The sequence below is a fragment of the Struthio camelus genome, chromosome 3, assembly GCF_040807025.1.
Source record: "Struthio camelus isolate bStrCam1 chromosome 3, bStrCam1.hap1, whole genome shotgun sequence".
In the NCBI taxonomy this organism is placed as follows: domain Eukaryota; kingdom Metazoa; phylum Chordata; class Aves; order Struthioniformes; family Struthionidae; genus Struthio; species Struthio camelus.
In genome coordinates this window covers 131170856-131187564 of record NC_090944.1, presented here as the reverse complement: position 1 = coordinate 131187564, position 16709 = coordinate 131170856, and the positions used below count along the sequence as shown (strand labels likewise).

General features: G+C 40.4%; 1 protein-coding gene across 2 annotated transcripts in view; it reads left to right on the top strand.

The window, feature by feature from the left end:
• Nucleotides 1-16709, top strand: part of LOC104143455 (centriolin-like) — an 87387-nt gene that overhangs the window by 64712 nt on the left and 5966 nt on the right. For both annotated transcript variants that reach the window (XM_068940328.1, XM_068940329.1), the window contains 6 exons: nt 2669-2784; nt 4130-4210; nt 5798-6346; nt 10888-11079; nt 13903-13950; nt 15057-15210. In XM_068940328.1, coding sequence (XP_068796429.1) covers nt 2749-2784; nt 4130-4210; nt 5798-6346; nt 10888-11079; nt 13903-13950; nt 15057-15210 — 1060 coding nt within the window. In that variant the 5' untranslated portion in view covers nt 2669-2748. The remainder of the gene's footprint in view (nt 1-2668; nt 2785-4129; nt 4211-5797; nt 6347-10887; nt 11080-13902; nt 13951-15056; nt 15211-16709) is intronic.

Here is a 16709-nt window from a genome sequence, read left to right as displayed (position 1 = left end):
ATAGTATTCTCATCTCCATTTTTAACTAACTCCTCATATGAAATGCTTTTCTGAAGTCCAGACTGGTAAGAAAAGTGATATTTCTAAATATAGAAAATAAAGTAAGTGTAATCTAAGACAAATGTCTGGTTAGTGAAAAACTGGTCTTTTACAAACCTATGTTGCATTTCAATCTCATTTTTTCCCCACTAAACTTTGTGTCTTTATTTTAAAAAGTATGTATTTTTAAACTTTGCACATCATTAAGACTAGGTTAACAGAACCAAAGTTGACTGAATGATGTTGTCCTTCGCTTCTGAAATACAGATACAATATTTGCACCTCTCATCGCATGATACTATCCCCAAATTATTTTCAGTATTTGCTCCTGGATCTGTAACTTCATATGGCAATACTTCTAGCACTTCCCATATAAAAGCATTAAGATCTTTAGGTTTTGCTTCTACCTGGGAAGTGATGATCTTTGTGATGTATTCTCACTGCCTTGAACCATTCTGCCCTTTTTTCCATTTACCTCCATTTTCAATATTGATAGTGATGTTGGATTTCAAGGTATTATTTTAATTTTGGAACTTATTTTCCTTGTTATCTTTGATCTCTGATTATCCTTATTACTCTCTGGTTTCGGTTCTCCCTTTCTTGAGCTGATTTATTCAAAGAGTGCAGAACTTCTTGCAAAGCAAGCTAAAAAGAAGATGGCGACACTTAATTCGTCTTTACTACTGGGAACTCTTAGTTTATCCTTGCACTTCCTGATGACTTTACAAAGTGACCTAAAGTGATCACTTTCTTTATGGTCAGTATGTCCTTATGCTTTCTGAATGCCTAATACAATTTTTTTCAAGATGGTATTTCATTCAGTTTGGTCTGGAGACTTCCTTACTTTTTTGTTTTCTTCTTGTTCAGGAGGCAAGCTTCATACGGACATTTTTATTTAAAGAAGTTCCAAGCTTTCTGTTTTTAATTGTAGAAAGCCTTTGCCTTACGTTATAAATTTTGGTGCTTTGCTGTCCTTGTTGACTGTAGAACTTCAGGACTGTAAGGAGAGTGTCCCATGTTTTATCTGTTCAGATTCCTGTAATTTCACATTTAATGCCTGAGTAGTTCTTTGAAGCCAGAGAACTAGAAAGGAATTTACTGATGCAGTTTTACCAGCATAGAAGTGTACTCATCAGCTTTTGATCTGGGATGCTGCTGGCCTAAAGGATATAATTTTTTGTATATTAAAAGAAGCTTTAAAATGCGTATTTGTCTACTGAGAACCATATTGCAATGAGGAGACCTGCAGATATGTTTTGAATCTAGACTATGCTACCTCCCTGATTACAGGAATTTTAACTAAACACTAAAGCATTGATTAAGAGGTACTGTTCTTAATTCCTTTTCTTTTTCCCTGGAAAGAATTAGTCACACTGCAGAATGTACGTATACATTTTTTTCTGGATTAGAAAGTAAAAACACTGATAAAATCTGGTGCTTGGAGTCAGAGATAAGTCCATATCGAAATATATTATACTCTGTCTGTAAAGGCTTATTTGTAATAAGAACATAGCCTTTTCTGCCTTAATCACTTAGATTATAAACTCTTGGGAACTATTTCACACTATGTAGCTCTTAGCACAGCTTCAGGCTGAGTGGTCACGAGGCACTTCTGCAAAGTAGATGCAATTAATCATAATAATGTTGTCATACGCAAACTTTTTCCATACAGCAATCTCAGCTTAGTTTGAGATTCCAGAAACACCATTTCGTTTGGCACCTCTTCTGGACGCAACGTGCCACAGGAGCCTTGTCCTGCTCAGGGTGCTGGCAGGAGCAGTCTCACAGAACTACAAGACCTTTTGGGCTAGCGTATTTAAGGAAGCAGGTTTTGGATGATGATCCACTGAAGATGGTGGCAAAACACTTATTTTCTTCTCTGCAGAAGGGCTCCTTTCCTCGTGTTGACTAGGAATTCATTATTGAAATATAAAGATTTTAGAACATGCAGCAATCTATGCAGCTTCTAACTTAGAGTTTCTGCACCAAACCAAGACGACTGATGTAACATGACAAAATCTGTACTTGTAGAGATCAGAAAGAATAAAGAAAGGATAAGAGGGAACAAACAAACTACTTTTTCTAGAAGAAGAGGCGTTCAGCCGAGTGGCTTCAGTCACGCTGGCTCAGACATAAGGGAAGGAAACTGAATGCAAAGGAACTCTGTGGGTGTAGATGTCAGTGAGAAGAGAAGCTGTCAAAAGTCTGCCTAGACTGTTGCACTGAAGGTGAGCTCCTGCAAACACTTGCACAGGGAGGTGTGAGGCCTGTGTGTCTGTCCTTCCTGAGTCCTCAGAACAGGCTCTGATTGTAAACAGTGCACCCAAAGTTCTGACCTTTTTTTTTCCTCTCTATTAAAGCACTTTGTATCTAGTAAGTGCTACAGAAATAATAAGGCAACTACACCTTAGCATACCGAGGTCCAAAATGCTTTCCCTGTTGTGCTAGTGCTAACACATCTGTTCCAAGTGTTACTGCTGCCATTTCTTTTTTAATATGTGTGAGCCTATAACACAAACCCTTGGAAGGGATATGAAAAGGGCATAGTGTCTGAAGAGTTTGCTGCATATTCCTGAAGTGCTTAACAGTCTTTGTCAATATCAAAACTTACACATATCTTTATTTTTAGCTCCTCTGGAAACTGCTTTGCATCACTTATTTTGAATATGAGGCCATGTCCGTAAAACAAGATGGAGCAAAAATGAAACTATGGAGACCTCATCAGTGCAAGATAGTACTCATCAGGTATGATGTAGACGTTTTTCCTGTTCCTGGCCATGTCTTGCAGCACGTATTGGAAAACACCATATATCTGGGGTGGGTAGGTGGTTTTTCTGAGGGAGTTCCTCCAACCTAAAGGGAATCTAAAGTTTTCATTTTTTTAAACGAGTAAGTCTAAACTAACAGGTTTAAAGGAATGCTCTTACCAACCTTCTCTGACCCCCACTGGTTTCATTTCTAATTGTAAATACCACGAGTGAGCAGTGACTCAGGTATATATGTAGGTAGTGTGCAAGCATATGATGTGGTTTCTTCCTGAGTCTGCAAAAGGACAGCGTCTGCTGCTGCTTAGAGCTTTTACATGATGCCACACCGTTAAAGCTATTAAAATTGTTCCTGGTATTAAGTATGGGCAGCTGCAAAGGTGGCAGAAATCAGAACCGTTCTTGAAGTACTTGAATAGAAGCAACCATTATCATTATTCGCTACAGTGAAAGATTACTCAGATACCCTCTGTTCTAGAGGAGTTTGATGTTTATGACAGAACTATTAGCTAGATGTTGATTTTTAAAAACGGATAAAGCTACCAGCAAGGCAAAATAGTCTGCTGGAAGGACTCCTAGCATCCTTCCTTTTCTCTGTAGCTGTGTGGAGTCTGGTCTCTCGCCTAACTGCGACTCCGAGATGCTGCTTTTTCCTGTCCCAGCCTCATGTCTTAATTGGCCCATAGCTAGTAAGTAGATAACGCCTGCCATTTAAGAGTTTGGAGAAAAAAGAAACGTAACTGGAGTTGCAGAGTATTGACCTGGGTATAACATGCTGTCCTTCCCCTGTACGTTGCAAAAAGTGTGGCTAGATTGAGGGTGGAAACTGGAAGGAACGTTAGGTATTTTTCACTCTGGGTTGGAGGCTGAATGTTGAATTTCATCAGTTAAAACCCTTAAATAATGACTTACAGTCTGTTGCAAAACGCTGACGCAACATTGTGGCGTTACTGTAGTGACTCTTTGACTCTGATAACTTGGCAACAGCATGTGTGGAATTAAGAGCAATCCACTTTTTATTTAGGTTAAATTCATTGTGCCAGAAGATAGGAGGCTTTCTGAACAAAGTTTCCTGTCTAATGCATAATACTTTTCTGGTGTCAATCAGTCTTTATAATGTGGCCAATTCTAGACAGTTGCTTTCGTGAGTCTATATTTTAATTTGTAACCAAAAGTGATTTATGAAGAAAGTCTTGTATTGACTTCACTGATAGACAATCACCTCTGTGGAAAGTATAAATGATGGTTCCATGAGACATGTATTGGATTTTATTACTCATATTCTGATGAAAATCTTTATTGATCATCTGCTATTTTTGTTTTAGCCAGAGACAAACCATGTACTTTCTGCTCAGAAGAATCCCAGGAAAAAAAAGGGATTACCTGAAAATACAAATGCAAGAAAGGTAAAGCTAAAGTTGTTGCCATTAGGCTAATTATTATTGAATCGTGGTTGATAAATATGCTCTCCGTTCTTCTGACTAATCACAAGCATGGTCAGGCACTGACATTCTGCTCCTGCTACGTTTGAGAAATGTAATTCTTGTTCATTTCAAGCTGCTATTTCTGACTTTTACTGGTAAAAACTGTAAATAAGCTCTTTCAATTTATAAAAGCTCTTTAAGGCAAATTTGAGAGTGTTTGTTAGTCCTGAAAAGGAAGAATTTACAAAAATTCAACTTCTTAACACTGTTTCTGTTTATTTTACTTTGTTTTGCTTCTAGGCAGAGAAGGGGGAAAGAAGGGCGGAGGCCTGTACTTTGAACTCCATTTTCTGTTCAGGCTAGTTTCAGGAGATCTTTGGCCATATTCTGTAATGCTTTGTGCATTATGCAGTCATTTGCACCTGCGTGGCTGTAAGTAGTGTCCGGTGATAATGGAGGCATTTTAAATTTTTAAGGCACCTAGAGAGGGAATTCACCCCTGCCTTGCAGACTCTCTTTCCCTATTAGATGATGGCATTTTTTTTCCCTAGATTTTAGAAGGCGTGCTTACAGTGCAGTGGTGCAGGAATCATGTCAGGGGCATGCTGAAATCAGTTAAGTTGCACCCCCACCTACTTCTGGGTAGTCCTGTTCTACTTGGGGACATGGGATACGAGGTCCAAATTCAGGCGGGTCCAGGATACAGGGAAGATGTATTAACTTTGTATATGTTTGGCACTTGCACGGAGGTGAAGTAGTGTGCTCAGATTATGGCTGAAATGCACTTAAATGAGAGTTAGACATCGTTATTAGGACCACAAATGAGTGGAAGTGCTTGCAGCAGCTGCAGGATATTTGAAGATAATAACGATCAAGAAATAAGCTCAAAATTAAAGACAGAATTAAACAGCTATTGTGAGTTCATAAGGGAGGTACGTAAATGAGAGAGTCAGCCTGGGGAAAGGTCTTGATAGATAAAGCAGTGCGTGAATATTTTACTGGTCCCTGTCAATCCCAAAATTATATTGGTGATATTAGAGGGGATAATTCTGTATGTCTCGAATCTATGATCTTTATTCACTTCAGTGATGAAATAGCCAGTGATTTGATGATCAACAGGGTAGTCCATGAATAGATGTGAGTAGAAAGTTAGGAAGGCTGGAGAAGCATCTCCAAAAGCATATGGGTGATTGTATGTTGCAAGCTTTCTAGATGCTTTGAAAACTGTTCCCAATTAAGCTGTGGATTAGGCGGATAGATTTGTGAATGCCGTTCAGCTTCTATATCTATCTTTCCGCATCTGTAAAGGGAAAAAAATTGTTTTTCTGTTATTCTGTGAATGCTTTTTTAGAGAAACAGGTTGACTATCTATGTGAATATCTGTACAATTCAGCGCTTCGAAATTTTACTTGTTTTTTGTTGCCTAAAACTGGAGCTAGAAGGGCAGTGGTACACATACAATTATTATTAAACTGTGCAGTTGTGTAATTTTGTTTCTTTAGGTATAGCACAATTGATTTGAATGATTCATTTCTGAGAAAGTAATACAATTAAAAATGGGTCCCACAGCTGCAGACTTCCTTTCCTCCTATTCACTTCAGTCTCAGTCCCCCCACAAAAGCTACAGATAAAAGCTGCAAAGACCATGTGTCAATCTTAAATGTTCCCAGAGAAGAAAGGGGGCAGAAGATCAATCTACCTCAGGTGGATAAACCACTGGAGAAAGTATCAGGACTCATCCAAGCCATTGCTGCGGTGGATAAAAGTAAAGTAACAACTGCTCACACTCCATTTCTTAGTGCTCACTCGAACAGTTTGAATGTGCCTTTTGATGCTGCTAGAGAGAATAAACTGGAAAACAAATCCAAGTTAGAGTTACTCATTTCAAAGATCCCCTCAGAAGGATTCACAGCTGAAGCACCCCAGGGTCCAGACTGTCCAAACTGCAAAAGGGAAAGAAGGATCCGGAAGGAGTATGACAAATGCATTTTGCAGTCAAAAAGAGACAAGGAGGCCTTGCAAGAAAGGATCGCGGAACTGGAAGCTGAACTGAAAAAACATGCGGAACGTAACAAGCTACTTCAAGGCCGAGAGAATGAATTCGTCTGTTTTTCTCAGGTGAGTCTTCTGCCTTTCAGCTTTAGAGCATTGTGGCCTTTTTTTCCTCTGTTCTTTGTCAGTGTAAATTAGTGTGTGTTTCATGACAAAGGGAGTTCTAAACACAGATATGGCAACGTTCAGCTCTGTACGGAGTCATTCGTCCCTTCTCCTACCTGGTTGCTGTCTCTGACAACAGCATCTTTTCTAATGATTTTTGAGACAAGGTTAAGTGACAAGAACGTACAATATTGAGATGTATGGATTATGTTTGCTGGGTTTTTTTTGTTTTACTTTTTAATGGATATTCTCAAAGAATTAAATACAGCTGTTTGTCAGTATTTGCACTTTTTGAAGACTTTAGTGGTAACGAAAGATTCATCGTTTCTGTTTGGCCCACTGACCAAACCGATTACTTAGAATAATACCACCAAGTATCGTGTCCTGCTGTAAAACCCATCTTGACAACAGACTAACGCTGCCTGTAGCAATCTAATCTAAGAATTAAAGAAAAAAACAATCTAATCTAAGAATTAAAGAAAAACGACTTCTGCTTACACACACGCACAGGTCCTGAAGGCAGATCTTGATCCTGCATTTCAAGACGATTCCTTACTTCCACGATTTTTGTCCATCAGAAATGAAGTCTACCTTTTTTATATGATAATGGAATTACAGTCACAGAAACCTTTTTTTTTTTTTTTTTTTTTAAATCTGCTACTCCAGTTCCAAAACTCTTTTCTTTAATGACTGTATGCATTACTACTTCACTATCTGAAGCCTCATCTTTTGAAATTTTCTGGGAACTCTTCTGGTGTTAATGTGGAGTTGGATCAATTTTTGGAAGTTGTGTGGAGACTTGTGATACCACGGGACTGAATGCAGTGACCCAGGAGGCTAAGGACTCACTCCCATTTTAATGAAAAGAAGGATTAACAGCAGCAACTGAGAGAGGAAGTTTCCCCTCCTGACAACTTAGTGGGGATATATAAAAATGAACTGACATTTACAGTGAGCTGATCAGAACCGAATAAATTGGAAGAGAGCAAAGGGAAGCCACAACAAGTGGTAAATTGCTGGGGGGGTGGGAGGAGGTTATTCCTAGCAATAACAGATTCTGACATTTCAAGAATTGGGGGAATTTCTGTACAGTACTTAAAAATATACCACTGAATAGCAGAACATGACCTGAAAAGCAGTTTCTGATTCCTCCTGTCAACCGCAACATAAAGCGAAGGACAAGGGCTTTTGTGGCAACTGCAGGATCCAGGTTAGTTTAGCATATTACCTGTGCAAAGCAGCTTTCATGAGCAAGTGTGTACCTCTTTCCTGATTCAGATTTGATATGTTATCCTGTCAGAGACTTGCTGTAATCACAAGAAAACTTATCTTTCTTAGAACTGAACACTTCTCTTCCTTCTCTCTAAATGTTATACCTACTCCAGACCTTGGCTATTGATGCAGTCTGCTGAGAAATTTTTTCAAAGCTGTCCTTACCTAATTTTCAGATATTAACTTGTCCCTCCAGTTTGTCAATCTGAAGTGTCAGATCTAATTTTTATTGTAGGATTTCAGTAGCCGCCTGAGACATTAATTTCGTTGCAGAAAAGATGGATGCTTTTTAATGTGGAAAAAAGGATGGGTAAACTTCCACAAATGATGTCACTGACCTTAAATGTCAAAAATATAATATTGAATACATCCCAAAAGATAATTTTTCCTGTTTGGATAGAAAATGAGTTGATGCTGGCAGTTATAGTTTTATTTAGTTTATATTTTTAATACCACTTTAAATATTGTTTTGCATTACTGACTTAGCTATTTCACAAAGTATAAACCTTGAACAAACTTTAACTGACTTTGCTCGGGAGATAGAGCAGATGGAAGCCAATTCTGTCCTGTTGTGTCATATGACAGAAGCTGCAAAGCAGCTTTAAACTGCTGATATTCATGCAATAATACCAAAGTCCTGTTCCAGGAAAATCAGCATTGTTGATTAGGACATGCACAAGGAAATATGCATCTGGCAGGATAACTCCGAGGGCATGAAGGTAAACCAGTATGAAATGAGATCCTAAATTTGCACACCAAAAATCTGCTGTGTTTAGCCACTGGACAACTCTGCATCGTGGACTCTTAAAAACAGGTTCTTTTTGTGAAACACACAATTGCAGGATAAAACATTCCTTGAAATTCTGTTTTCAGACTGCTCTCCTTTTTACCTAGCAGTGGGAAGTCAATCCAACAATTAAATAGTGAGTCCTCTCTCTTTTTTGGGAGATGGCTACAGAAACTGCAGAGCAGGAGATACGAATGGTACCCTTTTCCTGTGAGAAACTGTGCTTCCCAGGCCCCTTCTCTAAGCTCTGGACTCGGTGAGAGTCAAGTAGGGGCTTAACTTTATACTGTCACTCCCCTGCTTTTCCCCACTGAAAACTAGTGATTGCCCTGCACAACCCCAAGACTGTACTGCTCGGTGGCAGCATCTTAGAGCCTCCTAGTTCCTGCTGCATTTGAGATGCAGTGAGAAGTAGGAGCTTCGCACGTCGTCGAGAGCTCCGGTTACCTTGTGGAAGAAAGCTGCTCTCCCAGCTGGAGAGCGCAGGGAGAGCTAGTAGCATCTGACAGGTGAATTGGTAGGATACTGCCAATCCACTGCTCCAAACCTCCTTTCAGGACATACTACTGCTGAATTCAGAACCTTTGCTCCACTTCAGTTGCTACCCAGTTGTTGGGAGATGTTACTCTCTTTTTCAGTAGAAACCACGGTTTGTCCTAAGAAAGGTAACATTTATAAGTTTTGTTCTGCCTTCGTGAATGTCTGACGCAAATATTCAAAATATAGAAAGATAAGGTTCTTCACTTGGGACCAAATCTTTTGTGACTGTGGATGATTGCATAGCTTTCTTCTGGAATGAGAATCCAGATTTTGCTCTTTGTTCTATCAGTTAAAATTTAGGGTGACTCTGTAGATTTTAGAATTGCCCCACGCTGCAGTAACAAAAATGAGATCAGAATTTATTGCCAAATTCAACAAAGGAAAAAAATATCATTTGAATGTCTCTAGTTAAAGACTACTCTGAACCAAAGAATTCCTTGTGCCTTCCCCTCCAAATCTTTCAGTAGTAATATCACAAATTGTTAATGTGGGGACACTGAGCAGTTTGGAGTAATCCAAGTGTTTAATTGCATTTGTAACATTTTTCAAGGAAAACATCAAGTGCAAAGCAGGTGTTCCTTCATGGAATGATTATGGGCTTTTACATCCTTAAGAAAATATTTTACCTGTAAGACAAAGTAAGTCTTTCTGTCCACTCGGTGTCTATCTCTTTTGAATTTCTCAAAAAGAGAAAAATGACTGAGTAGATAAGATGAAGCTCAAGCAATTTTATTTACTTATTTATTTAGCACTGTCTTCCTCTCTTTCCCCATGCTTGTTCTTGAGCCCTCTGTGAAAAGTGGGACCTCCCTGCTCCCTAGTTTACTACTTTGCTATCAGCAGGTTGCCATCTGCTGGATGCCCTCAACAACGTCCTCGCTCCGTTGTACTTAGAGGCTTTACTTCTATCTACATAGTGTATTAGGAGGTGATCTGGAGAGAGGAACAATTGGTGTGACCACCTGATATTTGCTGTGTGTGTGTTTTGGGGTTTTTACTTTGGGACCAGCCACCCAGGTGGCTGGGATGCATCGTTTGGATAATCTGATACAAAAGGAATCAAATTTGTGTATTTGCAGACTGCTTGGTAATATGAACGACAATACAAGACTCGGGGATAACTGGAAGATTTGTATCAGATGTGTACTCCTGGTTCAAACTGAGGTGCTGATGTATAAGTACCCTTTAATTGTTTTCACCTCTTCTAGGTTTCGAAAACTTGAAGGCCAGTTTAGTTCTCCTGAAGCTTGCCTGGTGACCATAGTTCAGTGGATTTAACTAGCACTGGCAGGCAGGTCTGTGCTGCCAGTGCTTTCCTGACCTCTCTCTTGAAAACTGCTCTGACCTCTAAGGGTAGCCAGCTGATTGACCGTGAAGGCTCTGTTAATACTGCCTGTGAGGCACAATGTGAACAATGCTGCTTGTGAAAGATGTGTGCTTTCTTGTGTCACTCTCCTTGCAGAAGCTGGATTTCTGGCACGTGACAAAAATGGCCCTCTCTCTCCTTCAAAAAACTTCCTAGTAGTACTTTTGCATATGCAAGATCCTTCCCGTCCGGTAACTTCATTGAGTATGAGGAAGGTGGATGAATGTTTCGTGTTATGGATGGAGAAGGCAGAATGCCACTTTCCTGACAACATGCAAAGCAGCCAAGTTCTAGACCGGGCAAGGATTTTGGTGTCTTCCATATGGAAAATGTCCATATATAACAATTTTCAGTGTTTAAAAAGAATCCTGAGGGAAGTGTGCGTAACTCCTGATCCCACCTACCTCGCCTACTAGAACCAGGCCTTCCACCCCACTTTTTCATATATGTGCTCAAACTCTTGAGAATGAACAGAGTACACCGAAGCTGTTGTTGAGAATGAACACAGAATGTGTGGTTTCTTTTTCCCCTGCCCAGGACAGCTCATTAATTGAAAGAGAGGAGTCAAGAGCCCAGCTGGAAGGAACTTGGAATGGGGAGGAGGCACAGACTCAGAGGACCAACGTGAAGCAAAGCAAGCTGTTTCTTGAAATAGGAGAGTTAAAATCCCAGCTCAAAAGGACAAAGAAAGGAGAAAAGGAAAAACTCTTCATTCTGGAAAATGAGAAGGTGCTTATCAGAGGAAGTGAGGTTGTGCTGATGTATGCATGCCAGCGTACCACAGTTTTCTTTTCAGTTCTTATGCTTACCCTGAAGTGTGCTGACTGTGGATCCATAAATGAAAGGTGGCTGTTGCTTGCTTCCTATATTGTGAAAGATGAAAAAAGGGGCTGAGGCAGGTTTCGCACCATTGAAGTTGGGGGGAAAGGGTTTTCATTAATGTCAGTGGTATTGGGTAAGGCCCAAATAGAGAGAGAGACAGCTTCCTATGTTTGTACACTGAAAAATAATGGGAACTTTCAGAGTTCCTGTTAGGAAAGCAGCAAACAATCATGGTGTTAAATTTGTATTTGTTAAAGAGTGAAGAGAAACACTATGTTGTTATTGGTAGCGAAGACGTGTGCTTTCTGGCAAAACACTGGAGGAAGCAGTTAAGACATCCTAACACTTCCATGTTCTCCAGGGCTGTGAGTCTGCAGGTTACAACATCACTCCCTGATTAACGGGAGCGGATAAATTTTTCCTCTCGCAAGTCAGATCCCGAGAACTCACTTCTTGGGATTCTCGTGAAGTCAAAGGCAGGGTTTCTCACTAGGAATAAAAGAGCACTCGGAAATGAGCTGCTGAGTGCTCTTCTGCCACATATGCCTCTTTCAACAAGCTGCAATCAGGGCCTGATGAGCAGTTGCTTGCTGAACCTGCCCCATTGCAAAGTGGAAGGCTTTTCAAAAGAGTTATTATATGTTCCAGCCAAATGACCATCGCTTTCAGCATCTACAGAGTTCTCCGGTGCTATAGGTATCTCCAGAATTGTGCTCTAGGAAGGCTTATCCCCTTTGACAGCTATGTTAACCTGTAATAAGTCCCTTGAAATCTGTGGAGCTGTTGCAGACGTACAGTGACAACAAGGTACGAGCTGCTCTAATATGTTTGTATGGGGGTTTCCCAGCTGCACATGGAGTGAGATGTGGCCTAAAATGAGCCATTGTTATAACAATGAAGAAAAAATACTAGGGTGAAAACCATGTTATTTCCTTTGGAAAGAAAAAAGGGAGACCTATTTTTAATTTTTTTTCCTTAATCTTTCTATTTCGTTCTACCAATGTTTATAGCTTTGAATACATCTTGTTATAATTGTTCTTTGTGTGACTGGGAAATAAGTGGGTGTTCTGGAGCAGAATGTCTAGGATACACAGTCCAAAGAGCTTGTGGTACAGGACATTCTTTTAAAAAAAAAAAAAAAAAAAAAGAGAGAGCGAGAAGGGGGAAAAAAAAAAAAAAAGCTGTGTCATAGTTCCCAAATGGAAAACTACTGTGTGCTTTGGAATGTAGCCTGCGTAGCTTTTCTGATAGGATGCTTTTTGAAAAGGAAAAGAGATACCAGAAATAATGGTCTTGATTTCAATTGCTGAAAGACGTGAAAGAAAAATCTGCCTTTGGCCATGTTTTTTGCTTTATTGATGGTGAGTGGTTGGCAGTGCTTCTGTTTCAGTCAGTTTTCCTGCTCTCCTGTACAGTCAGTGGACCCAAACGAACTCGTATGACTGCACAAAGTCCTACAGTCTTCAAGGAGGCTGTCTTTTGCACACACTTTGAGCTGCTACTGCTGCTGAAAGCAGCACCTCTCCCCCACTGTTCTCGTTTCTCCCTTGCGCTTGCACAAGCATTTTGCATGGCTAGTGAGGGACCAGATGAGGGAGCTAACTGGAGTGAAAATTTCCAGAAATTTGAGAGAGAGTTAAACAGAACTGAGGAGGAGGGAAAAATCAGAAATCTGTCTCTTTCCCCTCCTGCACTTTGGGTTTTTTTGTTTGTTTGTTTTGCTTTTTTTGTCCCTCTTGTCTAAATTTCAAAGAGTTTTAACCAGTGCTAGAGGGGAGGCTGCACTGCTTTCTCACACTCCAAAAAAACCATTTCCTCCATGGATTTGAAATGCCCTGGCAGGACAATGTGGGGAGGCATAGAGTCCTACTGCCACAGTTGCAGAGATATGAGCGCTGTCCATTCTGCAGACAGCACGAGGTTGTTTTTGTGTGCGTAGTTATGGGAGCAACAAATCCCATCTTGGCCCACACCTCCAAGCTGGTGAATATATGATGAGGTCTATAACGAACACAAAAGGTGAGATTTTTCAAAATGACTGTAAAAAATCTGTGCTAGATTTGTATCGGAAGTCTGTGAGAATTAAATCTCTTGGTGTATTTGAAAAGTGATTTGTATACAGTTAACCAAAAAAAAAAAAAAAAGGAACAAAAGGAACGCTTGGGATGTGCTTTGTATATTATGGCTGAGACGAATTAACAGCTTGTTGTGCTGGTCATCCCCCACAACTCTTACTACCAGCCAGCTGAACTTTCCACCCCTTGTGCCTGCTCTGATGCCCATCCCGCTCGCCAGAATGATGGTAAAAGGCTTTTATTGTTGTAAGGAGCATTTTGATGAGATTATTTCTAATATTTTAGCAAGTTGAATAGATTTACTGCGTGCTTAAAGGGTTTTTGCAATCTGGACTTTACAAACCTTTGAGCTAGGAGAGGCTCTCTCCTGGGACCGCTCCCTTTTGCCTTTGAGCCAGTTCATGGTAAGTGGCCAGGAGAGAGGAGAGGACTGCTCCCTTTTGCCTGAAGCAAACTCTGAATTCTTCTCAAACTGTTCTGTGAAACTACAAGTTTGTTTAAGAAAAAAAATGTTCAGAAGAACTTTATCAAGTATGTCATGCTGCCTCAACCCTTTGCTCTCATGCCATGTGAATGGTATCCACCAGACATGTAAATACACACAGATAAGAAGTAAGTTATCATAAAGTTGTGATTGTTTTTGATTATTTTACAGGATGCCTGCCTGAAGGAAATAGCAGAGCTGAAGGCCTGTGTTAAACGGGTAATGTATGAAAGGGAATCTCATGGTTATTGAAATAGGTTGGAATACAACTCACAGCAGAAAACGGAAAGGAAGTTCTTTTTTTTTTTTTTTCCTGTGAATCCTATGAAGAGTCACATTCAATGTCTGTATGATACTATTTAGATAATATGTTTTACTGAGGTGTTGAGAAAAGTATTAGTAAAAATAATATTCTTTTCACATCATGGGAACTACTTGGTTCCTGCAAGTTGACTTATAAATTGAGACAACAAATTCTGCTGTGCAGTCTCTTTGGATCACTTTGAGCTCCCTTTTGAAAAACCATTAGGAATCTCATCTTCAGGTTAATTACCAAGAAAACAGACTGCAGACAAACTACTTATGCTAATGCTTTGCCCTTTCAGAGGATTTTCTACCCGAAGAATTTGAAGGTTTTTGCAGGCCTTACAGGAGTTTTCTGTCTGAAGACAGAGGCCTCATGTGAGAATGGTGTGGAAAGTGCTCTGGGAAGCAGTGTGCTTAAAGGCCCTCAATGTACTTGGACATTCCCCCCCTAGATTTCCTGTCCCTGCAACTGCCAAGGATAGCAGGGAATGGAAATTCCTTTGGGATGTGACAACCTGTCCTGAAAAGAGGAGTTATGCAAGGATTCATTTCTCATCGACACATTCTCTGGAGTGTCTATGTTCATTCAGTGTTTAAACTGAGCGAGTTTCACAGGTACATGAGACTGAGGCTGGTTGTGTGGAGTCCGGCCCACATTTTGGAGTCTTTCTATCTCTGCATTAGGGTGAGGAGGGTCAGACAGTAGCCATTGTATTTTATAGCCTGTGGGGTATCTGAAAGAGAACAAGCTATTGAATAAAATTAGGTAACTTTTAGTTACTCTATGCTAAACTGAATGTTACCCGATATATTTACTGCCTCATCAATGCTGAGCGTTGTCATTGACTATGGGTATTTTCGAGCTAATCCTATTTGGAAATAACGATGTCCACAGCCAATGCAAAGTGGCATAATTGTGCAATATTCCAGTGCTTTGTAAGTAACTTCAGAAACCTAACAAGCTTGGTGGATGGTGTTTTCTTTAATGCGTTAATGTATTAGCACCTCTGGTTTGATAGATAAGAGCAGAGAACAGTTCACTTCTGGAGAAGACAGAAGAACTGCAGAAAGCCCTTGAGAAAGGGTCTTCTGCACGCAGCTTGGCCTCAGCTGTTCAGGGGAATGCAGAGATGTTAACAACTTTGCAGCACAGCCCACTGGATGTTGGGGCAGGTACGTAAATTGTAGAGGCACCGTTGCCTCTGTTCAGGAAGATGGACAAAGGCTGAGATGGTTTGCTCTTCCACAGACTTAAAAATTGATACCATGTGGTTGATGATTCTTGGCTTCCGAAAGGAGCATCACAACTTGGCTGTCTGTGTGCTGAAGTGTTTTATTGTTTCACGCATGCATTTTTATTTCTGTGAGGGTGAGGAATGGACGTGTAAGGCATAACCCTAGCTATTATGATCAGTTAGAGTCCAGATCCTCCTCTCGGAAGCCTCTCAGCCCCGTGAGTGAAGTTGCATGGGTGATTTGAAGCTGAAGGCCATTTCTGTGCAGTGTTGAGCTGCCTTTCAGTAGGAAAGGGAGCTGTGTGAACAGGAGGGCCTGTGTGCTACAGGTAGGGATCCGACTCCCAGGATTAAAAACTAGCTGGAGCAGGCAACCAACTACCCAGCCAGCCACAGGAGAAGAGGCAAATTCAGACTCGGCCTGCTAGGACTGAACGAAATCAGCATAACAGAGTATGAAGGACAGGAAAGTTACTGCCATGAGTAAGCTATGAATCTGGTTAACAAGCAAGAGAAATGGAAAGTTTTTAATGAGGAAATGAAACGTCCAGGGGTCTAGGAAGTCATCGTAACTGATGTAATAGCTTTCTCTAGCCTTAAAAGTTTGTAAATCTGCAAACTTATTTTCTGATTTTATTTGAAATCTTAATAATTAATTGCTTTAATATCACAGCTGTCTTGCATTCATATGCTTCTGGTCTGCCTGCCTCAGGAAATCTCACGGTTTTGCAATATCAAAAAAATTATGAACCAGTCGATAGGGGCTCTTAATAATGGATTATTTGTACAGGTGTGATAAGCACTCCCTTTGTGTGACAGTCAGACAGACTAACCTTAGCACTTTGCGCTGAGATTCTGATTCGTGATATTCTGAGTTGCTTTGTTTCTGACTTGCAGAACTCTTGAGTTCAAAAGTCAAGGTTGGCCATTGTCAAGGAACGTATTAACCCGTGCCTAGCTGTTTGTGTGGCCCCTTCAGTATTATGTCTGAGAGCTCTGACTCACATTCACTGAGCAGGCGGCCACAGTGGTTTAAGATGCAACTTTCCTTGTAGGGTTTAACCGCTTTCGCAGGGTGAGTTGGTTGACTGACCTGTGCCTGTATCTCAGTGACTTTAGAGCACCTGAAATGGTCTTTTGTCTCTGCCATGGAAGTGATACCTTTCAGCGGAAGAACAGGACAGACAGCTGAAATAATACTATCTAAGACCACCATCTCAAGATTTGTCAGAGCTCGTCTATCAGATGCTAGTCTGATAGCAAGAACTGCTAGTACTTGTAGTGGCACAAGAAGCCGTTCTTAGCTTTTCTAGTTCTAGTTAGTTTTCTAGTTCTATGGTCAAGTGCTGCCCTCCACATACTAGGCCTTTTTCTGGTGATTGATACTGTTGGCAGCACATTTAAATAGAATTGGTGAGGCAACAGAAATAACCTCTT